This window comes from Anomalospiza imberbis, chromosome 1 (assembly GCF_031753505.1).
Source record: "Anomalospiza imberbis isolate Cuckoo-Finch-1a 21T00152 chromosome 1, ASM3175350v1, whole genome shotgun sequence".
In the NCBI taxonomy this organism is placed as follows: domain Eukaryota; kingdom Metazoa; phylum Chordata; class Aves; order Passeriformes; family Viduidae; genus Anomalospiza; species Anomalospiza imberbis.
Window position 1 is genome coordinate 116621703 of NC_089681.1, and position 26599 is coordinate 116648301.

The window sequence follows — 26599 nt, forward strand, 5'->3', positions numbered from 1 at the left end:
TTTCATGTTCAAAGAAACCCCACTGTAGAGTCTGTTTTCAATTATATCATTATACTGTGCATACTGCAGCATGCACATTCAAGAGTTTAATGTAGCTACACAAAATTCTATGTTTTCACTGCTTCCTTAACTCAGTTCTTCCTTGAAAATATCTTAAAATACAGTATTCATGTGACAGAATTCTAGCCTTCAGTAGGTTAACTATGGGTAAAGTTCATTTTACATGCAGCCTCTAATTTGAAACATTTATGAGTCAAAATTATCAACTCTGTATCTTTTAAATTGTCTTTTAAAAGAGCAAATTTATATACCAAGTGGAATGGGAGAGCTGCATAATGATGTACTAATTTCTTCTTTCATATAAAATTAGCCTTAAAATTGTATTACTATTAGAATCTTTTTAATATAAGATTATTCATGAAGGAAATTTGTATACACTGATGTGCCTTTAAAATCCAGAATCAGGTGTCAGACGTTTCTTATAATCTCTTTTCCTTTAACACTGTATAACACCAAGAGGATTTGATAAGTCAGTCCATTTGAAATGATGATTGTTAATTTTGTTGGTCACTGCTAGTATTCCATCAGAAGTTCATAAATAGTTAAAAGTAACTATTTTACTCTCCAAGTAAGACATTTTTTGAATGGAGATCTCTTGCTGTCCACAAAACAAAGCACCTCAGACTGCACTTTTTCCTTAAATTCAATGTGTTTACTAACATGACATCTAAAGTAGGACAACTTCTTCTGGAAGATACCTTCTAACACCTTAGTACTGATGCCATGGATTTCCAAAATAACTAGGAAGAATCATGGAAAGCAAATGGATCTTTCTTGAAAATACTGCCTTCTATTTGGGACTAAAGAAAAAACGTAACTTTGGTGAAACTATGCTAAACATTCTTCGACATACAAATAAGGTCTCTGACAAGCATTAAAGCCTCCCTTTTCTATCTGTTGTATATTCTTCCCACGTTTCTATTTAATTTTTTAAAACTAAAATATTGCCATACTTTCTTTTAGTGTATTTCTAATATTCCTTCAACATATAGGATGAGGGTTGAGTTCTAACACTGGAGTCATATTTCCACTTCACATTCAACAAAATACACGTGTGCATTCAAGGTTGCATCAGTAGACAGCTCACCTAAAAGGCTGCTCTGACATGATCCATTCTTAAAGCTGTTCAGAATTAGACTCAAATAGTTCAACACACAAGACACTTTAAAAAGCAGGTATTCCATATGCATCATAATACAAAGGTACACATATGAACCAATAAATTGATTATAAAACTGTACCTGCATATTTTCTCTCAAATCCGTAGCATCCCGAATAGGTTGGAGGGCATTCTTGAATACTTCATCTATTGTTTTAATCCATAATGTTCTCATAGAAGCATATTCCCTTGATTTCTTGCCCTTCCTCACAGAGAGGCCCCTCTTATGAGGTTTCCCACCACCCCTTCGATTAGTAATGGCCACATGCACAAACAAGGAAGCGTGAGCTAAACTTTCACCAGTCAACGACTGCAGAGGAACGTGCCGATAACCAGTCTGGAGACACTCAAAGGGAATAGTGTACTGCCCAATAAACTCGTCCCCAATGTAATCATCATCCAGTACTACAAAACGCACCATAGCTAGCTCTGGTAAATTTATTTGAAATTCAAAGCTTTCATCAAAAATTGGATTATCCCCGTTCTGATGCATAGTTTTTGTCCTTTGCTCAGCACAGTCAGCAGGGATTCCATGTATTTCAACATAGACATAAGGATCCACAACATCACCTTTGGCACCTGATCCTTTGGGTTTAGGGAAGTTTTGACCACTAATGATTTTAATATGAAGCAGCTGAGGTGAAACTCCAGGCACGGTGTCTTTTGTATTCGCGCTAAAGAAGGAAACTTCTTCTCTCATGATAGCAGGACGAAGGACGTAGCCACAGTTTCCATTTTGTCGAAACCAACCAATGTTAAGGTCCATCATTAAGCCAGGTGTTTGAAAGTTCATTGCTACTATCTGACAACCACATTTCCAGAAGTCCTGGGGATTCATATTACTAGAGTCAATCCTCATAGGACTGGGAAAAACTCTCGCGAGAAAACGTTTGTTATAATTTACAAAGTCTCCTGGGTTTTCGTTGGCATATTTGCTAGCAAGCACTTCGTTAAAAGAGCACACTTCCCAGTACTTCTGGAGCTGAAATGAAACTTGAAACTCTTTGAACTGAACTGATTTACATATGCTTACCAGCTCAGAGAGATCTTTGCAGAGCTGGAATCGTTTCCCTGTCATTGAGTTTTGCTGTTCTACCCCCTCTTTCGTCACTCTCTGTGACATTTCTGCTCCTTCGTCTTCATCTGTAACGTCTCCCTCTAGTCCAGAACAATTGGCAGAAAGCTTCTTTGCTTTAATTAGTATCTTCCCTTTAAGTGATTCCGGTGATGGTAGATAAGACTCTTCAATGTTTGGAGACTGCGTATGCAGTTTGTCCCCTAAAATTTTCTTCATGTGCTGTACCATCACCTTCTGCTGCTTAATAGAACAATGATTTTCTAAACACAAAATAAGAGGGTATTCTGAAGCAAAAAAGGCATACTTGTTAATAATGTCAATCACACTACGGAAGACAATTTGTGATGTCATTGTATGCCCTGTGTAAATCACGGGCTCATTATCTGGACCATCCCATACATCCAGCTCAACACTTCGACAACCCATTTTCAGAGCACGAATGTAACCCGTGATGTCAGAAGGCCCTCGAAACTGATCCTCTATCAAGTATGTATTATGAGATGAATTTATAAAATAATGAGATAAAGGCTGTTTCATATCTTGACAAACTTTTTTATGCTCTGGATCAAATATGTGGCAGTCTGGTGAAGTAAGGTAATTTGTAAACCCGTCTATAGAAAGACAACCCTTTTCCAGGCCCTCTTTGGCTGGCTCGTATTTCTGAATAATATCAAGGCTTATTTCTTCTGTGACCTGTGCCATACCCTGCTCTGCTTCCAAAAACATCATGAGGTCCTTGGTATCTAGAAATTCTTTATTGCTTGAAAACTGAACCAACAGGAAATAGATTTCAGGCCTGGTACAAAGCTCATGAAAAACTTCAATAAATTCTTCTTTTGTTACTTCAGTACCAGCTTTTTCCCTGGATCTATGTAACTCCTTGAATTTTAATTCAATTTTATTAGTTTTTAAACCAGGGTTTAAGTCTTTTATAAATTGTACAGCATTACACAGGGGTATATGTCCCAAATTATCTACATCTGATTCACTGAACATTTGCGAAAGCCACGAAGTCCGCATGTTATCTTGAGTAGTTCCTAACATATCTAGAGTATGTTTGCCATAAGAAATCAGGTATCTCAAGCCAGTAACCCAAATATTTGCAACGTCTGCTGAGTTAGCAACAAGATCTAGTGACTCATAATTTTCTCCATATATAATTGAAAAAGCACAATCTTCTGATATCTGGTCATATATTCCATTGCTGCGGAAGATATCCGTATTTTTTCCTGTTCTTACTTCTTTGATTGACTTGATATCAATCTTTGCTTTCTCAGAATCCTTTTTCGAAGGCTCCCAACGTAGAGACTGCATATCAGCATCCAAAAGGAAGTATCGGTGATACACCCTGGAGTTGGATCGCACCTTTTTGAGCTCAGAGCCTTCCACCATGGCGTTGATACAGTCGCTTGCACTGCTTATCTTCTTCTCTGTGGGCATGCTGCTGAACGACACAGTCTTCTTCCTTTCTCGTTTCTGTTTCGTACCATCCTGGTAAACAAGGGGGAGGGGGGGAAATAATGTATCAGTCTGATTTTGCTCAACATTGAAATAGGTTTCAACTTAAAGCTGAAAGTTCTTCAAGCAGTTCAATAAAGTCTGTGTGATGACCAGTAAGATGGATATTCTTACTGGCATCATCACAGTGAAAATACTAATAATGACTTAATATTTGCTCTTGCTTCCATAAGTAATCTTCCAGAGTTTATTTTTAGTACATTTGATGTACACAAAATTTAAAAAAATGAGTTTTGAATGCTAAGAAAAATAATAATGTTGTATTATTGCATACATGTATGTGCATTTTATGTGTTGTACTCTACTTAGAGAGAAAACAGTTTCTAAAGTCAAGCAAGAAATTCTTCAAGTCCTTATATAGTCCTACAGACACTTGCCAAACTTGTCAGTACAGAATACAATGCTTTAATACCATGCTGACAGGGCCCTTGTGAACACCAGAGAAACATTAATACACAATTAACTACATAAAATCCATAGGACATAACCCTAATCTAAGCATGCAGACTGCCCACAGTACTCACACATCCTTCCCCTGAGCAAGAAAATACCCATGACAATCTAAAGAAGCTGCACTGAAACACAAGGAACTAGACTGGAGTAGATGTAGCTCTGCATGTTCTGAGCTTCAGAAAATCCAGCAGTGACTCAGAAGGGAACTTCTGAGACAGTTTAAGTGTTTCCGAAGAACCTTCATGTCATTAGAAACAACTTGAATAGAAGACCTGGTCAGGAAGGGAAGCAAAAGTGATTCACCATTGCTCTTAAAGCAATGAGATAACCCACAGGTCTAACTTTCCTAGAGAAAGCTTGGGTATATAAGGATATATAAGCATTAAAAAGGGGGGAAAGGTAATTCAGCTACCTTTATTGTACCTATTTAAAGTAATTAAAACAAATGCAAATAAATCAGCAACACATGACTTAAGTACAATCAATTTCCTAAGAATTGAATTTAAGTAACTTGTGTGCTTTCATTATCTGCATTTTCTGAGACTGAAAAATGCTAGGATTTTTCTTCTGAAATCAATGTGTCTCGAGGAGCTAACTTTTTGTCTGAAATAATACCTGCATTAAAATATTTTTATATTAGATATCTTAATTAGAAGTGTTCTTCTTATAAACCAGCACAGCACAAAAAATTAGTTTTCCAGCTTTATTAAAAAAAATTTATATTCTCTGAAACAGTTTTTCATTTGAAGTATGTTCCAGTGCAAATCAGCATTGCTTAAATGGCAGAAAGGAAAGTGAAAGAAAACTTTTAACCATTGCTATGCTGAACAGATGTTCAAATAAAAACCATCCATTACAAAACGCATTTCCAGCTCAGTAAACACGTGCTGTATGTTTAATTTTATTAAATTAAAAATGCAGAGTCCTGGTTTTGTAATTTAATTCATAAGCATCTGAAAAGTCTTTCACTGAAAACAATGATTAATAAAGTGAGCAGCCTTAATATTTGATGTTCTGTGTTTGAGAAAATTAATCAACCATACTATTCTTGCACCTTTAATGACAGCAGAATTTGCTTTGTTCAAGTTCTCAGGAGACCAGTAAAAGTGAATAACCCTGCAAAGGACTGTTTTATTTCCAACTGCAGATCAAACACCTGCAATGTATACTGCACAGGGTTGACTCTCAGAATCTCATTACATGTAGTTTAGGCATAAGGATTGTTTTCAAACAACAGCAAATTTCCTAAACTTAAAAAAAAATCAAATGTGATTTTTGTTTACAGAAGTTTTTGTTCTATTTTAAGCCTAGCTTTTTTGTTTACCTATTTATATCTCCTAACCTGAAAAAGGGGCAAAGGACAGTCCCACATAAATGAGCAATGACATTCCTGCTTGATAATTCAGGGCTTGGAATTAAGCATTTTGAAACTCCTTAATGCTCCAGATTTCTCAGTTACCAACCTGGGGGAGGAATACTGTTGATGGAGAGATCGCTGATAGACAACCTCCTGACACCAGAACCATCAAGGCCTGGCAAGTATTACTTTACCTGACCATGATCAGAAGAAAGGTCTATACCTTTCTCTGTGATCAGGACCATATCCAATCCAAGTCACTGAACCATGAAGGAAAAGAAATATCTTCTTTTTCTTGATGCCATCTGATGTAAACAAGCCCATCTCAAGGCAGTTCCATTGCCAGCTCTGGTTACTGAAAGCTTGATTTGGAGTTCATGCATGTGGATCAGAGGAGGAATTCAATATATCACTTGCAAAATTATTTTGTCTGCCTGCCAGACGAATTCACAGCCAGTTCAGCAGTACTCTTCATTTTTGCAGGGTAAAGGAGTCTAGCCACTCAGATTATTTATATAAAGCCAGCACCACAGTGTGAATTACTGTGAAAACATTCTGAACACCCTTTTTGAAGTTTTTGATTCTCCAGAGATGAATAATCCTGAACTACCAGATTGCCTGTGCAAGTCCCCACCCTGACTGAGACATGGAAGTCATGATCAATCTCTGTGTGATCAGAGTAACTTCAAGGATATTTTATCAAAGATACTGTTGAGAAGAAGTCACCTGTCTGAATTACCCACCTGTCTAAAAAAACAGAAAAGAAACTCTCACTCCACAAGCTGAGAATGCAATTGCATAGAGCATGCACAAACTGCCTGAAAAGCATTTGTGAGCCTTGGCAACTTAGTCTGGCATGGAGGAGACAGATTTATTCTGCTCTAAGATGTGGAGAATTTCACCCCAAAAGTGAGGTGGCATTCATGAACTGGGTCAAGTCTCTCATGGCCTTAGGTCTGCCTCCAATCAAAAAGAATGGCACATCAGAAAACTGCATGTATCTGAACAAACCCAGGAGTGATTTCTTGGCATTCATAAGACTTACTTGCTGTTCAACATGCTCAAAGTGACACTGAATCTACAGTGCAGATGCATAATTCAGTCCAAGGCAGCAGCTACACCTTTTGTGCTGAAACAACTTTCAGTCATTCTAGCATCTCTCACACAATGAAGAACCATGTCTATCTACAGTTTATAGCATGCCCTGTCATCATTACAGGATTTCCCCCTAAGACTTGTCTGTGCTTCATAAGACTTAATCACTGAAACCAGAACCACTTCACCAACACATTTCCTGATACTATTCGTGCCCCAGACAAGGTCACCTGCAAGACGTTTTGAGGAATAGACAAGACCACAGATAAACTGTTTTGAAACATTGCTCATAACCACTAGAAGCAACTACACAAAGAGTTTAGTTTACCCAGGAGTTCCTAGCGACAGAAAGTAAAGCATCTAGCAATTTAAAAAACAGAAATAATCCCAGCTGTCACCTGTGGCACTTAAGAGACAGAGACAGCTGGAGAAAATGGATCAAAAGCACAAGGAGGGAAGAATATTTCCATGATAACATTTTTTTATTCCTCTCAAGGTACCAACAAAGAAATAGCTGTGTGACTAAGACAGTACTTCCTACAAAATAGAATACTGGAGACAGCAGAGAATCTTGAAGCAGACATTGAGAGAGATGCACATCATTCCTGAAGTGCAATGCTTTTAATTTATGCAACTTTATGATAAAATTACTAAAAGGCAATAAGCACTGATATTGATGGGGGCAGGGTTCAGAGATTTGATAATGTAACAGATCAGGATGATAGAGGAAATTATGAGTATGGTTTGTAAATATCTCCCAGAGGAAAGGAAGCAGAGAAAGAACTTTATGATCTGTAAATGTCCAAATAAATCATGCCCCAGAAGCAGTACATAAAAAAATATTTAAACACCAAGTTGCCAAGATGTTTAGGTACCACTTGGTCCAGTGAAATTCAGAGCCCAACGCAAGGCAGGGGCATGCCAACCCCCTCAAAGTGGCAAGTGTGGGGCTGCAGCCGGAGCACAGTGCAGGACACTCCTTCCACCTGCCAATACAGAATGCTCCTCACAATGGCCCATGCAAACTTTGGGGATGGGTGCCTGTGATCCTGCTTCTCCCCATGACTAAAGACACCTGCTCTTTTCAGAACAGAAGACTTCAAACAGAAAAGACAATGGTAACAAGAGGAAGTGACACAATGAAAGATTTTAGAGCACTTGTCTGGGAAGTGAAAGTCCCTGATGTCACAAGACATAAACATTTCACTTGGTGACCCTGAATGCAAAATTTAGTCCACGTAGCAAGGTCCTGAACACTGAATTTTTTCCTCTCAATACACACCTCCCCAGGTGACAGGTCCTGCTGCTACTTGGTTATTCTCTAACCATAAAGAATTTCCACGCATTTTTATATACCAGAAGTTCACCAAAGCATGGAAAGCCCATGCTCATCTTGAGAGCATGTGGCTGAGCACTCCAAGATGCCCAGGCAGAGGGGACAGAGCCCAGCCACTCCACGAGTAGCTGAGTGTTTTGCCAGCCAAGTGATTACACAAGAAACAAGAACACAAAACACACCCCCTGAAGTGCAGTGCCTCACTGCAGGATTTTTGATTGCCAAGGGCTGAGCTCAAACAACCTCTGATAAAACTCACACACCTTGAGGCAGTGATGGTACACAGTCTGTAGGAGCTACAGTCTCAAGAATGCCTACTTAGTTCATACCAAACAGGCTTAGAAACAAGATAAATGTGAACCATTCAGCCTAGAAAGGTCTGCACAGAGATGTAACAATAAGACTGCAATCATGTACAGCATCTCAAGAGTTTTGAATTTTTTATTTTTACATATAAATTCTGAATTGAGTGGCATACTTGTGAAGCTGAAGGTCAGTGGTGTGCCAATACTCTGAGCAATTACAGGTGAGCAGGTAAGGAGAAAGGCCAGACCTAAGTCTGGTAATTTTAATTTTTATCAAATTACACCATTATTTCATATAAATACCACGTGAAAGCTTTTTAGATGCAATTTAATGTACATCTGTAGTAAACAGTTTCAGTAAAATTCAATACTTTATGATGAGAACAGGCAGCCTGATGATCTACATAATGAACAGAGAGTGCACTACTCTTCTGACACTATGCAACTCATTGATGATTTTTTTTAATAGTAGATGTGATACTCATGTAGCCAATTTGAGTACAAGACCTGCCTGTTTCCATCAAATGCAATTCAGCAGTAATTGCAAAATCACCTAGCTTGAAGACATGATGCATAACAAGTCTTTTTCAGGAAGTGGTAAGTTAAAAATTATACAATTGATGCTTTGTTTATTTAATTAAGATTCTTTAGCATTTTTCCTCAAAACAAAAACCTTGAAATTTATAGATTTTCCTGATACATAAGGAAGCATATCTATACATAATCTATACATATCTATACATAATCAATACTCAAAGGGAAAAAAGCACATCTTTAAGTTAGTACTTTAAAATGTTAATTTTGTTAATGCATTTTGTTAAAAGTATTATAATATCAGTAACTTATTCTTTTCCAAGGTTCCACCTGTGATTTTAGAGACATAAATGCTGGTGTACATGAGCAAATGAGCTACAAAATCAATGTCAATTTCATATCATCTTTATAAATATTTTTAGCACAAAAATATTTAGGGTTTTCTTTGAAAAAACACCTGTAACTGAAACAGCAATGATGAACAGGACCACTTGTTTTTACCAACATGTACCAAAAAAAAATCGTATTATGTATAGTTTACCGATGCACAGCTGCCAACTCATTCTACATCATAGAATGCAGCATTATAGAAGAAGCTAAGCAAGTTTTTGTGTAAAAGAGGCAGTAGGAAAAAAAGGAAGGAAAATATCCGGTAACTAAATTTAGCACTGATTTCAGAAGTGACATGCAGTTAAAGGCAGAGTGAGAATCTTCCTTGGAAGAGTGCAGGGAAAAAGGGAGAAAAGAGCTGGGAGGAGGAAGGAGAGAGGTGGTAGTGCAGAAAAGGCACTTCACCATCAGGAGCCACGTCCTCGAAGGCAGGAGCGTGGAGCTCTACATCCTTGTCCTCATGGAGCTCTACATCCTTGTCCTCGATGCACCCTCTCTCAGCCTAATTCTCCTGGAATCAACAACTCAGCAGAAGAATCTGCTGACAGCCACCACTCAGCCCCTCTCCTCCAGCCAAGCACCCTCTCTTCCTAGTCAGCACCTTTCCATTTGCCATTACCAGGAGATTCTTACTAACCCAGTGACCTGCATTCAGGAAAAGGCACGTCCTTTTTAATGCTGTGCCACAGCTGCCCAAAGCTTCCAGAGCGTGCGGAAACCAGAACACGACAAAACTCTCCAAGTAATCAGCAGCTCAGCTGACAGGATCCCAAACACTTCAGAAATAGCACGTGTTAAATCAGACTGTGTCCAACAGACTGAGCAGCCACTGTTAAACTGCACACAGCTCCGAGCAGTTGCGTGTAAAACAAAGCAGAGTCCTCCACTGAAACAACAGCTATCTGAGGATGGACAAAACATCAGCTATTTGGAAAACACAAGTCCTCCCACTTGTTGTGAATCACTATATTTGTGCTCAGCATTTCAGTATTTCCCCAAAAACTGGTACTCATGACATATCTGTTGTTTGCAGAAATCTTTGAAGAAGAACATATTTTTCTAATGGGTGGCGGGTTGACCCCAGCCAGACGCAGTTACACCATGTTATAAATAACAACGAGGAGGAACAAAACTATGATTAGTTGAATAAGTACCAATATCAGGTTGATTTTGTTGTTGTTGTATTGTTTGGTTGGGTTGGTTTTTTTTTTTTGGTTTTTTGTTTTGTTTTGGTTTCTGTTTGTGGTTTTTTTAGTGAAGGAATTATGTGATTAAAGGAATATGGACACAGGTACTCAATATTCAAACAAAAATTATCTATAATATTTCAGATGAGCAAACTGTATGGTTCATAATTCAGTTAAACCAACTCTCTCTTCAGCCCCTCTTCATAATATTAATTTTCTGTCCTGTCTCTTCCTCCTCCTGCCCCAGTTGCATCTCCCTTCTCCCCAGTTCAGCTCCTCAGGCCCTCATTAGCAGCTGTCTAACACACAGTAAGTTAATTTACTTCACTACCTCAGGAAACAAAAAATCTATTTTCTTCCAAATTAGTTTTCTGCAATTTTAGTGAGCTGAAACAATTTTCCATGTGACCAGCTAAGTATCAGAGCTGGTTCAAATTAACCACTAGAAGCAAGGAACCAATTAAAAATGGGAGGAAAGAACAGAATCACTCACTTTTATCAAGAAATTAATTCAATTAAAATCAATGTACTTGAAACTCTTCTGTTGAAATCCAATCCTGTGTAAACTGACAGTAGAGTTTTATTGTTATTAGGTTCTGTGGCAGACTCAATAATCTTGAAGGTCTTTTCCAACATAATTCTATTAGGGGAAACAAAATCTCTCATCTTGGTCCACCTCACAGAGTACACCAACAATTTCAAATACATAAAACATAAAGGCAAGCTATAAGAAAGACCTGCCAACATCATAAAATGACAGAATTGAGGTTCTCAGGCTCTTGGGCTCATTTTGTTCTGCCTCATTTCAAGAAAATAGGACACCAGAAAGTTTATGATTCAATGACATGAGAGAGATCACTTTCACACCACTATTAGAAAGAGCAGAGAAAAACAGTAGCCCGTGTTGGCCGTGTTGCTGCTATAGCAGCAATTTAACTCAAAAGACTGCGATGAGCAAGGACATAACAGGATATGGTTTTGCAAATACAGTCTAGACTAAAGGCTTTCTTTGAAAAACTTCCTACAGAAGAGCTTATTTAGTCATTTGATCAGCTTACCAAGAGTAAAGAAACCATCTTTTAATACGTTTTCTATGTTGCTATGTCAAGTATCCTCAGGTTTTTCATTATTCAAGTGCTCTCACAGGATGTCACAGGGGAGCTTTCCCTGTGCTCCACAGCACAGATACAGATTCACAGAATATTCTGAGTTGGAAGGGACCCACAAGGATCATCAAGACCAAGACAGACACTTCTTCCACAAATATGCCAAAGACATCCATGGGCATGATGCTGTTGCTCCCTTCTCACTCGGCTCTAACATAAATCCACTCCATATTCTTTTGAAGAGAAAGTAAACAATCTGATATTGCCTACTCTGCTGAAAATAAAGGACTTGGATCTACTTTTACTATGTTTGACTTTGACCTAAATTTTAAAAAGTCTGTGGCAACTAAGACTTCCACATTCTGCAGTTCCATTATGCCATTTATGTTTGCATTCTAGCAGCAATTACTAGGATATACCATTCTACGATTCTGTCATTTTATAACATAATTTTATAATTTAATTATATTATACTACATATGGCATAATTCTATAATACATTAATATACTGTATACACAATACTATAACTGAACATTAAAACACAGAAAACAAAATTTTAACACTATTGAGACATTCTTTCTTGTATGAGTTCGTCTGCATATTTATGAAATTAAAATGAAGGGTAATTTGGTTTCCGAGGTTAATTTCCAATACAGATTAGCAGGGGAAAGGGGGGAAAAAAGTCTGATCTGAAAAGAAAATAAATAAGAAGCATTTAAGGAAACTGCCCAGACTGCTGTGAGCACTGAGAGAGCCAAGGCCTGAGTTATGCTTGGCATGAGTGCCTCAGTTACTGAGTCGGTTACAGTTCAGCCTTCTGGGGAGCATTTCTGGGGAGCAAAAGAGGCATCCCATCTTCACAAACTCGATAAAAGCAAAACATGCATTTTTCAGATCCAAATAACCAACATCTTAACAAAATCCATATAAATTGCAATAATTATTTATGAAAAACTGCCGTTACTAAGTCCTTAGTCTTAAACTGAGGAAACTGCACAGACAGAAAACTGTTAAAAACTGCTTGATGGCATGAAGAGTTTTAACCCTAGATAAGTAAGTAGAGAGTTTTTTAGATTTCTAATTTCTCACATACTAAGAAATAATATCTAAACTATGACAAACAGGTCATTTTAACTACTACAGAGAAACATTTATTATAACCATTTATTTTTTCTGCCATCAATTATCAGAAGAAGTAATAGAAGGTACAGATGCTTTTAGCTTGAGTAATAACTGAAGATGTCAAAGCTGATGCTGCATGCAAAGGTACTAAAGGTTCAACAGGTTTCAGCAGAGCTCAGGAGGGAAGAAGGCTCTGAGTTTTCCCAGTTATCCTTAACACCAGCAAAATGCTCTTTCTGCACACATGCACACCTATTTAAACACTAAGCATTTTCATTTTCAGGTCTTCAATAATGTTTTATGTACCCAAACATTATAGCTAAGATACATTCAGGGGCATTCACATCAAGACATATCTACAAGATTTAATATGCAGCACTCTGAAGTTGAGTATCAGATTCCCTTCAAGAATTCCTAGCTGCATGTTAGTTCCACTGGTAGAAAGCATGGCATTTTTCCATTTCTTGTTTCAGTAATAAACAGCAATTTGACCGAATTGGCAAAATACATAGCACAGCTGTCAGCCTTTAAAGCAAAAGTTCAGCATGTGGGTGACACTGAAATATAACAGAGTAACTTTGTTTAAGATTTCTGTAATTTCAGATGCAGGCTCTGTGGAAAGCTGCTTTACCTCTCCCTCTGCTGCTGCCCTTCAGAGTTCTAGAGGAAGAGAAGCCAACAGCATCACCAGCAAGAGGTGAGACTGAGCACTGGCTCAAGACTCCCAACCCTTTTCCACTCTTGGGAAAGCCTTCTCAGCAGCTTTTCCAGATCTTCCCACAGAAATAAAGTGTTGGCTTTGGTTTACTTGTTTTTTTACCAACTTTCCTGCACAGCAGGCCGAGACTCTATCCTACCTGATTCAAAACAAACCAGGACAAACCACCTGACAAAAACAAGCTTCTAGAGTGTGCACTTTAGGATGCCACTACAGGTATGTACTTCATGAAATTACATAAATTTAAATACTAAAAAAAATCCAATAATATGGCAAACAATGCCTTACTCCATGCAGACAAGATTCTTATTTTCAATACTGCATATACAGTCAACAAATGAAAATAATTGTGTTTGTTATGATTGACAAATTTAGTCAGAAAGCAGAAAAGTACCTTGTCTCTCTCCTTTACTGTAAGGGGAAGTCTACATGATATTCCCTTAACTGTCAGCATCTCTTGCTGACAAAAAATATACAGCAGATTGACCACAAATGTGCTATCTGATTTACAGGAATGGCTTTTTCACTCATCCTTACAGGTCAATATTATGACTAAATCATGCATTTTTACTTTCCCTGATGTGGCAAAATGTTCACTTCCACCTGTGCTGTCAATTTGTATATTTTGTCCAAATTTCAATCCAAATGTCATCTGTTCTCTTGGAAAGCTCCTCGTGTTTTTGTGCCCTTTCCTGTTGCTGAGTGTTTTCCAGGGAACAACATGAAGTAAAACTATCCTATATAGGTTATTTATTCCAAGTCAGACATTCAGGCTACAGAGTAATAAAATGTAAATTTTTTTTCATTCTAAAAACTATCATTACCACTGCCCTGCAGCTTTCAATTCATCATCTGATTTTCTTCACTCTAATGACTGATGAATGGTGTCTTCAGATTTGCTTCTGGACTAATTTTAATTGGACTAGCAAATATCACACAATAACATTAAAGAAAGAAATGGAACTTCACAGACTGACTTGTTCTCCTTGTGTGGTTTGAGATAAGTTCCTTTTTGTCAATTAGGAGAGTGACTATTACCAATATTAACTCTTCAATGCTACGAAGAGTTCATGCAAATAATTCAGTATTAAATTAAATACAAAAGTAGGAACTTTTATAAACTTACAGCTTGCTAAACAAATATTGTCTTGCAAATTGTTGAGTTGCTACTTCAGTCTTATTACTTAGGTGGAAATGATAATTAAACAGTGATAAATAGTTGTTGATTTTTAAGGACAATTTTTATGATATAGACACAAAATACTTACTAGGTTATCGCACGGGCAGAAAAGACATGAGTACTCAAGTACCTTTCCTAACCACATAAGGCTGTTTCTGACTTGTTTTCCTTGTTGATTTTCAGGTGTATGGAATTTAGAGTTGTCAAAAAATTACAGGAAATTCTCATGCTGAATGCTACATCAATGCCCTTCTCACCCCCTTAAGTCGGGGGGGAGAACTTTAATTATTCATAACAGTTACAGGCACTTAGGAAAGAACAGTGAACTATAAATATTTAATACAAGATGCCTGTAACAGAAAGACATGAGAGAGACTACGAAAATCAAATAATGTATTTGTTTATCCTAAGCAAAATAAAAAGCAAGGCAGGCGATCTTTATATTTATATAAATGTTCATAGCTTTGACAAATCAAACCTAATAATTCATCAGCATGTTCTTTTACCAAATAATTACAACTAAACAAATAAAAACCAGCAGGTATACCAGTTTTCTTCAGACTTTTAGTATTTTAAAGGGATCTATTTTGATTGTTTGCTACAAGTTTCCTTGTGAAGAATGCTGAAGAAGTATCACTACAGGACATTACAGTTCCAAGATATTAAAGGATGCAAGAGTCAAGAGCAAATACACTGAAGACAATTTTTAAATTCTCATCTACAATAGCAGCATTTTAGCAGGTAGCTGCTGAGAAATTCTCAATATAAATTAGAATTACAGCACTTGAGGTGGTAAAAAAGTAAGAAAACTTAAAAATATTATCAAATACGGTTTATAACCCTTCCAGTTGTGGAGGAAGGCTAAGGATACAGTGTGCACTCAAACTTCAGTATAATATGGCAGGCAAAAAAATTCCAATTTTTAGTTTTCAGAACTCACTGTATTTAATACTTGGTACAGGCAATAATGAAAATATGTTAATACCATAATTGTCTTCTGTGGAGGAAAAAAAATTACTAGGAAAACAAGATTCCTTTTTTTAAGCCCCTAAGTCATACAAGGGAAATATCATTAATCTTTCATTACTGTGTTCACATACCACATCTCAGTACCCTGTATGCAGCTTTCTAAATTTCTTACACATAACAAATACTCAAAAAGTCACAGTGTAGAGCATAAAAAATAATTCCCATGATATCCAAAACTAAAACCAACCACAGAAGCAAAACAATGTTCTCATCTGTTTTCTTCAAACTGAATTACTTTCTGCTCACTCTGAAACCAAAGGTCTCCACTGATTCTGTTCACAGCTATCCCTGTCCTCTGAAATCAGCTCAGGGTCCCACCATGAAGGTTCCCCTGCCTAAATCAACAGGAAAAAATGTGCATGCGTGGGGTGGGCAAGAAAAGGTTGAAGAAGGAAAGTTTAGATAATCCTTAGAAACTATATTAATCTTCCTTATCTCAACATTATAGCCGTCCACCATGAAAACTCACAGTGATTAAATGATTACATGGAGAGAAGTTTTATTCCGGTTTGATGCAACCGAGAGCCAGAAACTAGAACTGTTCTCTTACAGTCAACACCCTCACTCTCCCAGTTTCCTACTTCCAACTTCTCTTTTGTTATAACTACTGGTTATACAACACCTTCCAAACATATTATTTTAATAGTTCATATTTTCTTGTTTTAAACATTCATCTTCAACATGGAAACCTTTGTGAAAAAAATGCTTTAGTTTCCTAAAACTGTTAGTCAGAACTGAAAATATGTCACAGGAGCCACTTGTGTACCTAAAGCACGCTGATAGTTTAATGCAGATGTGGTGGAGAGTATATTTAGATTGTACTTGAAAGTTTGTCTGTACAGTGGACAGTAATGTAAAGAAAATCCCAGCTGTAAAGAAAATCCCAGCTGTAAATGTCACCAGTGTACCAGGAAAAGTACTAGAATGGACACAGCTATATCTGCAAATGTGTCTTTTGGTTACCTGCCTTACTCCTCCCAGTAGCTGAATTATGCCAAGAAAAAAAGCCTGCTGTTAGAATTTGTGTGGTCCCTAAAAATGGAGCCAGCCCTCGTGTCACCTACACCAATAAATCTAGTCAAAAGCAGACAAGCCTTTGGTATTAATACTTACTCTTGAACCCTGAAAATAAAGGCAAACATTCAAATGCCATAATGAAATCTGAAGGAACAAGATTTTATATACTTAAGAACCCGCAGAATAGTTTAACTGATACAAAGACTAAAATAGTAAATCCTTAACTTCTAACAAAAACAGAGAGATTATTAAATTTTAAAAAATGCAACAAAAAGCACTGACATTAAAATTTAAAACTTTTGGGGTTTAACTTTTTTCTTTAGAAATAGATTATATGTAAAACACTTTAGAAGCACATCTTCAACCAGCTTTACCCAGATTTCCACATGTTTCTGTAAATTCATACTGCAACATGACTTGCCCCGTTGGATTCAACAGAACTGAAGTTTAAAATCACAGAGGGGCAAAAGGGAAGCATAAGAAGTGAGAGGAAGCAGATGTGCCATTAAAGGAATGCTGCTTTGGAAGATTTAGATTTCTGTACTAAGAACAGAAAAAATACATCCAAAGGAAAATCATTTACTGAACTAACTTGATGCAATAGCTAATTGAAAAGTTAACCAAAATATTAATTATTTGAATACTGCATTCTGTATACATATACACACGTGAATATATAACTCAGTATCTTTTTCTCACTTTGAATCCTGAACTAAAAATAGTCACATTATCATTGAAAATGCTATAAATCAACCAATTCTCCGAGACACTAAGTGAACTGAACACAGCAAAAATATTCTGGCAATATCAACAGTACTGTCTATTCATGTTTGCAGCAACTTGTTGCTGGCCAATTTTTCCTTATCACTAGATTTTAACTGCCAGTACAGTGCAGTAGAAAAGAACAAACAATAAGTGGTATAACTCTTTCACACTGACATTTGATAACTCCTCATTCAGTATATGTTGAATGCTTATTTCAGCACCTTGTTTTATGCTGCAACTCTATCTCAATCTTTCAACCAAGTGTAAATTAGCTATATAAAACTGCAGAAATACGACACAAATTTTACAAATTTGGAAAATCAACAACAATTTGGTCCCAGCTTGTTGCACTAGATTATTTACTTTAACATTTTTTAAGAACAGCTCTAGTTGCGCACATCACAAAATATAGAATAAATTTTTGCCTCAGTAATTTATTATAAATACCCTTCTTTTAAATACCCATCATCTTCTGCCAGTCTCATCCAGCACAATATTATTTCCAGAATGGTAAGGAACTGAACCTTCAGGTATCTCCGTTAAATGATCTGCTCTCAAATACAGCAGAAATGTCCCAGTTTATACAGAATCATTTCCCTACCACAGTACTTGCACACTTCTCACAATGGCATTTAGTTACAATAAAAACTATTTCTTAAAAGATTTATGAAAAGGAAGGAAATCGTAGCAGAGTAAGCTTCATGATGATGAAAGTGATTGAGACAGAAGCAGGCTGTTTCCAGGGCTACCAATGAACCATATATTATGTTTTAGATGGTTTCCTAGGAAAATAATCCTAGGGATCACATCATCTAAGAATGCATAAGAGACACACATTCTCCTAACTTTAAAACATATTTCTTTATTTTTAAAAAATCTGATAAAAGAGGAGATCTAAAGATGATCCATAGACTTGCCAAAACCAGGCAGTTGGGAATAAAAAATGAATCAGTAAAATTCAGATTATTAAAAAAAGCATAGATCGAAAGTTTATGCCTCTTTCAATCCCCAAGTCAACCCACGAGACACAATCCCACTGGAGCTGGTGTCACCTGATACTTTCCACGATGTAAAATTTTAGCCCAAAGAAAAGTTTTTTCCCTTCATTTTTTTTCATTCCGGCTTCACTTAAATGGAACAGATATATGATGTCGAGATCTAAACATCTGAAGTCTGTATTGCCTCTCACTGAGATTTCCTCAGCAGACATTACGGCACAGCCCAGAACTCCCGAGGGCTGGATAAGAAAAACAAAAGCTTGCTGTTTAACATTATCAATCAAACCCTGCTCCAAGAAGTGCAGGTGTAGAGTACCTGCCTCTTTAAAGACAACCTTCTCTGCTACTACACAGACTACGATTCCTTATCTCTTCTAGGCAAGACACCAGAGAAGCTTATCTCATCAGAGCCTGACCTCCTGTCTTCCCACAGAAATTCTCAGCAATTTTGAAAGAAAACAGGAAAGGTTTCAGAAGAGATCTTAACCTGTGTCAAAATCCCCACTGTAGTAAACAGCGTTTTTTTCAATGTAGGAAATTCATGTACTGCCTGAAGTGCTTACAACCAACACTGTACTCTTCACCTTCTTTTTCTACCAAGATAGCTGCAAACTGCATCTGACCAAAACCAACCATCCCAGTGCCCTTAGCAGATACTGACAGGTGACAGATACACACAAGAAAGTCATGAAACCTCCTTGTATGAAAACACTTTCATCTGTGTTGGAACACCTGAATTAAACTGCAAGATTTCAGAAATTACTTCTCCTCAGATTACCCTTATCTCAAATGACTTATTTTCTTCAGGGAGATCAGAGCTCCCTACGAGGGTGACTGGTGAGGTCTTCTGCAGACATTGCTCCTCTGGGGCAGTGGGCTTTCAGCCTCCCACACACAGGTGAGTAACCTCAGGATACTCAGAATCACATCTACTGATGACTGATTGTTTAGCCAATTCAGTACGTATCTGTTCAAAGGATAACAGTAACTGGAGAGCTTTTTACATGTGGATAGATAGTCCTGCATAATTTTTGCCTCAAATATACCAAGAACACTTAGTAATCAATAAATTAAGCTGACATCTCCCTTGACCTGCTGAGAGCACTCTACCCAACACATACAGGATACCTACTGACCCTCTTTGCTGCAAGGGTGAATTGCTGACCAAGTGTCAGATTCTCATCCACCAGGGCCCTAAGGTCCTCTTCAGCAAAGTATGAACAATTTTCATTGATAGGTCTTAAAAATAGCTAAAGGACTGTCAATATAGAAAAGAAAAGTTAACACGCTAGTGATATATGTACTATTGATCATTTTTATCACAACTTAGAACCATTTCTGTGTAATTTGTTTGTTTTAAACACAGTCCATTTTAGGAGGTTAGGTCCTAAAGATAGTGTGCTCAGTGACATAAAATGAATGAAAATCCATTATGCAGAGGGTTCTTATTGGCTGCAACCTATTATAATTTCAGTATAATTTAGCAGTTGCTTGTGTTCTCAACAAAGTGCCAATGCTGGCCACAGCTTCTTTATCCAGTTAGGAACCTCTTTGCTTATTATTTAATAACTTGTTTCACTAATCATTATTAGCCTCACCAGTGCAGGGGGACAATAATTGCCCTGGTCCTGAGGGCCACACAGCTGCTGATACAGGCCAGGCTGCCATTGGCCTATTTGGCTACCTGGGATTGCTCCTGGCTCATGTTCAGCTGCTGTTGACCAGCACTCCCAGGTCCTTTTCTGCTGGGCAGCTTTCCAGCCACTCTGCCCCAGCCTGTAGCACTGCCTGGGGATGATGTGACCCAAGTGCAGGACCCGCCACTTGGCCTTGTTGAACCTCTCATGAATGGCCTCAATCCATTGATCCAGCCTGTCCAGATCCCTCTGCAGGGCCTCCCCACCTTCCAGAAGATCAACACTCCTGTTCAACTTGGCATCACCTGCAAATTTACTGAGGGTGCACTCCATCCCCCATCTAGATCATGGATAAAGTTATTAAACAGAGCTGCCCCAATACTCAGCCCTGGGCAATGCCACTTGAGACCAGCCACCAGACAGATATAATTCCATTCATTACCACCCTTCAGACCTGTCCAATGACCAGTTAACTCACATATTTGTCCATATTCTGTATATTAGAGAGAAAATATACCATTTGAGCACACAGCCTTCCTGCTGGTTAATGAGAAAACACCAAAAGACACAGTGTTGAAAAATCCTTAAAAGCTATATTATACATACCACAGTTTACTGATTAGCTTGTTAATGATGATTATAAACATTCTGAAAACTTCAAGAGAATATCTTCTATGCTCTTCAAGATTTATGACTTACAGTCTATGCTTCTCCCAGAGTTTCTGGTTAATTTCTAAGCAATACAGAAAACACAAAGTAAGCACGACGTTAGAAACTTTCCTTAGTATAACTCTACTAGGTAACTCAGGATGACTATAAACTAGACAAGACTAAAATACACTTAAAAACCCATGAGAAAGTTCCAAAATGTTATTGTTATTACATAGACCCTAACTTTCTGGAACAGCTATTTATTTTTGGAGTTCAACTTTCAGCTCTTCCAGCAAAGCTTTTTGAATGATCCATTTTCCTGACCCCTGGCAATAATCAGTCACTCTTTTAAGGAACCCCAAAGTGAACAGTCCAACATCATCATCAGTTCCTCATTAATGCATGTTTGACTTCAAGCAAATCTTACAGGACTGTAATCCTTTTACAGTTCCTAACTAAGTAATAGCTGGTGAAGTAACATCATACCAACAGTATTATATTTCAATATGCATGAAAACATATCCAAAAATTTTCTCCTCCATTTAGCTATTCACTGCACTTTGTGTGAATGTATCACAGCTACAGAATTATAATTTTAATTTTGTTCCCATATGCTAGATTGAAAAAATGTTATGCAGAGAAAATAGATACATTTTATGGATGTATGCAAGTATATTATCCACTGATTTATAAGACACTAGTGACTAACAAGAAATGCTTACACAGGCAACCTTCCTAAAATTCTATGTTGTATGGTAATAGGGCTGCAATTCTGCCTGAGATTAGAAGTAAATTACTGTATCCAAAACCACACTCCAGGTATAAACATAACTTTATGAATAGCAAGGCTGCCATACATATCATTTTGTCGTGGACATAACTGAACAACATACACATTAGCAATGCAAGACTCCTCAAGAAAAACTGGCAGACTCGTCACAGCTCTGGATCCGGCAGTGTGTGGAAAACTCAAAAATGTGTGACTGGAAGGCACCAAGTGCTGCTGGTGAGACTGCACACACATCCGCTGGCTGCTTCCAGAAACAAACTGAACAGCTGAACCCGAAGGCTAAACAACAGCAAATCTTTTGGATGCTTCTCATCCTAAGACTTTAACCAGTTTCAGGAAAATGTTCCAAATTCAGACTGCAACTCTGCCTCACTGTGTAAGATTCACTTGTTTTAACTAACGTTAAATGCTACAAATGTAGTCAAAGTCTGAGGAAAATGGACAGGGTGACTTGCTGTCATCAGATGAAGAATGACGAAGATGATGAAAAATATAGAGATAAGACAAAGATTCAGGAACATGAAAGACAAGGAGTTTGATCATATATTCTTTACCTCACAGTGATCTCCCTAAAATACTGCAACAGAGATGAATAGTACTTTTGTATATGTTTTTCTTTGGTTTATTTCCATGTTATCCCAGCAGGCCGGCATTTATAGAATGAGTAACATTGATGACTGTTTGATACAGTCATAACATTCACCTGGTAAGTTTTTTGTTTATTTAAAGACAGTGTTTAGTACAAATTACTTCTGTAACCACAAACTTGTTTAAGGAATATCACTTTGATTTCCCTTTGAAAAATAAATCAGCACTTCCTTCAGGAATGGACCACTCTCACTTCACTACAAAATGCAAAAATATATCGGCTGCATACACTGTTACACCCTTTGATATTTTAACATTGTTGTTCAATTCTTTTATTCACCATCCAATAATTGTCAGCGGTGTATACTTTTCTGGTTTTCTTATTTTATTGAGATTACAGTAGAACTAGTCTAAATTCTTGTTTTACTAAGGAAATTCCATTGAGGTATGTTTTGAAACCAAGCTGTACAGCAACTAAATTTAAATCCTCACCACATGTCAAGATTTAAGTAAGGATTCAGAAGTCCCACTTTTTCTTACATGGAACAAACTAGACTTCTTTCAACCATTTTTATTTATAGCTCGTCATGAAAAACCACAAAAAAAAAAAAAAAAAGAAAAAAAGAAAAAGTATTTTAGAAGGCAAGGTTACTATGAGAGAGCAGGTATTCTATGACTTCGGCAACACTGTGCACCTTCCAACTAAAAGCTGGTACTAACACAGCTCAGTCTTCCTCTGAACTGCATAAACAAATGCAAGCTGCCAACACGGCTAAGTCAGTTTATGCTCCAGGTCTGCAACTAAGAGAGTGGGAGGTAAAGAAAGGGAAGAAATGCTTAAAATTATGAGAATTATTCCGTAAGATGAAGAGAGGTTGAACATTCCACCATTGCATAACTGTTTTCTATTGAAGCTTTTCTAAAACAAGCCCTTAAGGCAGAATTATTTTTGTCTCCCAGTTAAAAAATTGTATCCTCTTGGCTTCCTTTTTTTAGAGACCAACAGTATTACTCCCTTTTATGTCATATGAAGGCAGAAGAATTCATTCTTCTAATGAATACTACATGAATTCAATTTTTTAGTTATGTTATTAAAGTAGAAGGCATCGTCAAATAATGGTTCATCACTTAGAAGAGTGCTCATGATGCCTTTTAAGGAATTTTTTTAAGCCACATAACTTCCAAGTGCATGCAATCTTTCTTATTTTGTATTTGGGGACGTCTGCTACCAAAGACACCTTGATAGCCGGTTTTAAAAATAAACATAATTACTCAATATTTTTAGATATTACATTGGCATGTAGACTTTGAGACATTTTTCAAGTGTATTTCCAGAGGCTCCTGGGACACCAGTTACCAGAGCAACCGCTGAGGTCACACAAGCTACTGTAAATTACAGAAGTTTCAAGAGACTCCAATTTATGTTAAAATTGCATATACCACGCATGACTGCAACCCACTGCACTGCATCGAACCCATGCAGCTGCTGCAGCCCTACCAGACAGCCCAAGTCCAAAAGGGTGCTTCAGGGAGAATTCCTGTCAACAAAAGTGACAGAGGCAAACATGGGGAGGAAAACAGTAATTCTCAGCCTCAACACACCTGACCACTGCCTGAGCCATGTCTTCTCACATCGCCAGATTCCACAACGGTCTCCCGTCACACTAAGCCTCGAGTTTGACCACATTCCTGATTTTCCCAAGCATGCTCACTCCTCTCCACTAACCTCTTCCCATCTTGTATGGTCCCCTCCCAACTCCAGCAATGCTCCTAACCTAGCTCATGCAAATCCTGATGCTTTCCTTTGCTTGCATGGTTTGCAGGACAGCCAAGAGACTGTTGCAGCTCATTTGGAACAACACCTGGGCTGGAAGGCCTGGCAATGCAGAACTAGCTCAGTACATCAATGCTGAAAGAACAGATAATGACTGCACTTTCCCCAAGTTACTGCCATGAAAAATAAAATATTGCCTCTTTTGGCTTTTTCCGCCCGCACCCCCACCCTCCCCAGCTAAGTAAGGAGATCTGTCTGAATCTCTGGATCATTAAAAGGAAAACACATTATATGGCAAACATATTGTCTGAGCACTTCAGACAGAAAGCACATACAAAAGATCTGTCTCCTGCTGGCTTTATAAAAACCAGACATCTTTTACAGAAGAGAAAAGACTACGGACCTGGAGAAAACACAGTAAAACCTGGGTGTATTCTCATTTATCAAAAACTTTTCCATTCACATACAGTAAGTCATGCTGCCACACAGAACCTTCTAACTCGTTTACTTACTATAGCCACTCTTACATTTGAAATTAATTTGCACTATTCTCTGAAAGAATGACAGCTTTCTATTTAGTTCAGTTTATAAATCTTTTGCTACAATTTTTAATCAGCAATAAAGAAGAGTATCCACTCTTTATTATGTCCTGTTTTTAGGAGGAGACTAGACAAGCCAGCCTGTAGTATTAAAAAAAAAAAGCTCATTTGTAGAAGATGCCATCAGTCAGTAAAAAAGCCAGTGGATTTCCATATCTATAGATTCTTTCCACAAAATACATTCACATGATCAGTAAGAGTTTTGGCATCATCCTCCAAGCTCAGGACTCCAGACAGACAGAATAAAGCACAGCTCTGAACCACTTTGAAAATAGCTGTCCCTATTCCTCTTCAGCACAGTGGTAACAGATGAAAAACTGATCATCACACTCTCCAAACCTGATGCTAAAAAAAAAAACAAAAACAAAAAAACCCACAAAAAAACCCAAAAAACCAAAAACACTCCACAATTAAGAAGTAAAAAAAATATTAAAAAAAATATAAAAATTTTGAAAGTTCTCAGAATTTTTTCTTTCATTCCAAAAAGAAAAAGTAATATGCTTTTTAGAAGTCAAAAAAAAAAAAAAAAAGAGGACAAACGACTTTCTTGTACTTTGGCTTTCTTCTACACTTTATTTTCAATATTAAAATAATGTCTTATATGTATCTTATTTTCTAGAGTTAAAAACACTTCACAGTAAAGTTTCGAATTACTGAAAAAGGACCTGTTTTTTCAGTGGAACCAAGCCATGATTCCCAAGCATTGCTCATCACGTGCTCTAATAAATTAATGTACAAGTGTACTGAAAAAGCAATGATTCTGCCTGGGAGGGGAGAGAAATGTAGGGGATACTGGGTGTGTAGATATAAATACATATAAACACTAAAAGTCAAACAGAACGGGGAAATGGCCATCTTCCAGTCTCATATAATTACTACTTTGAAAAGAAGCACAAGGCCCTGCATCCTGCATTCCATCGAATGTTGCTACCTGTATTACATACATTCTGTCCTGTGTGCTTTAATTGAATCAGAATGTTTCTATACCATTTGTCATATGCAGAAGTGCCCCAATTTCAGAGCAACAAGCTTTCAAAACTTAATCAAACAACACATTTCAACCTGATTTTTCAGTGCTTTACAATTAGTAAGAATTATCCAGATCTATAAATTATGGGGGAGTGCATTCAATAAATTATATAGATAAGCATTGGAAAAAACTGTTTACAAGATTTTCTAGAAACAATGTACTTTCCTTCCAATGAAAAATGTTATTTGAATTACAAGGTTCACCCACAACATCTGAGGCCCAAATGATGCATAAAATATTGCACGTACTATGTAAGTGGGAATGAGAAAACAATAGCTGGTATTCATTCTGAAAGCTCAGTGAAATGTACCAAAAAGGAATGAAAATGAAAACAGAATTATAAATGTTTATTTAGATTGGTCTCCAACTATTACCCAAACATGCTCTCTATGTCTTTACATCTGTACAGTACATTCTCCACATTTTATAACAATGAAAATGTGTAATATTGTTCTCAGGAATAAGAGTCAGAAAACTTTTCCAGGCATTTCCTTACTTCTAAATACACAGTCAAGTGATCATCCCTATAGCAGAATGAAGCAGAAGCTCCTTTGCTGTTGCAAAAAGTGACATTCTCAACATTCTCTAAGTCTTGATATTCCTCCCAGAGAGTGTTAGCCCTTTACATTTCAATGCAAATATTTTAAGACAAATTCAATTACTATCAAGTGAGTAGTGAATTACTCCCAAAGGAATGTCCTGTACTTTCAGAACAAACTTTTTGAAGGGCATTAGTTACATATTCTGACTGGAAAGAGGGAATAATATTTTGATCCATGTACTTCTGAATCACAATTGTTTTCTAATCTCCTCTAGACACATCTGCATTTAGAAAGCCGTAGCATATACACAAACACATACATAAGGGACTGATCTGAAACTTCTGTGATACAGGTAATTTTTGGATTCTTTATGTCTGCTTGGAGTCATGTCTACATGACTCCGTAAGTTTAACCTGAATAAACTTTGTGTGTAAAAACAGGCAAAATTTGAAACTTAGAGATGACTAAAAATAAGTTTATCCAGTTCAGACAAAGCAGACAATGCCAGGGAATGAAGATCATGTCTGCTCCGCAATCCATCCTTGCAACTGATTCTAAACCTCTGAAGTCAACATTCACA

General features: G+C 37.2%; 1 protein-coding gene across 2 annotated transcripts in view; it reads right to left on the reverse strand.

Annotated features, from left to right (window-relative positions):
* The window catches only part of PLCL2 (phospholipase C like 2), a 99791-nt gene that overhangs the window by 41446 nt on the left and 31746 nt on the right, over window positions 1–26599 (reverse strand). The window contains exons 1-2 of one of the 2 annotated variants that reach the window (XM_068207526.1): window positions 7796–7901; window positions 1302–3788 (exon numbers count right to left, since the gene is read on the reverse strand). In XM_068207526.1, the coding sequence (XP_068063627.1) occupies window positions 1302–3737 (2436 nt within the window). In that variant the 5' untranslated portion in view covers window positions 3738–3788; window positions 7796–7901. Of the gene's footprint in view, window positions 1–1301; window positions 3789–7795; window positions 7902–26599 lie in introns of those variants that run through there. The other variant, XM_068207519.1, reaches the window with a different exon arrangement.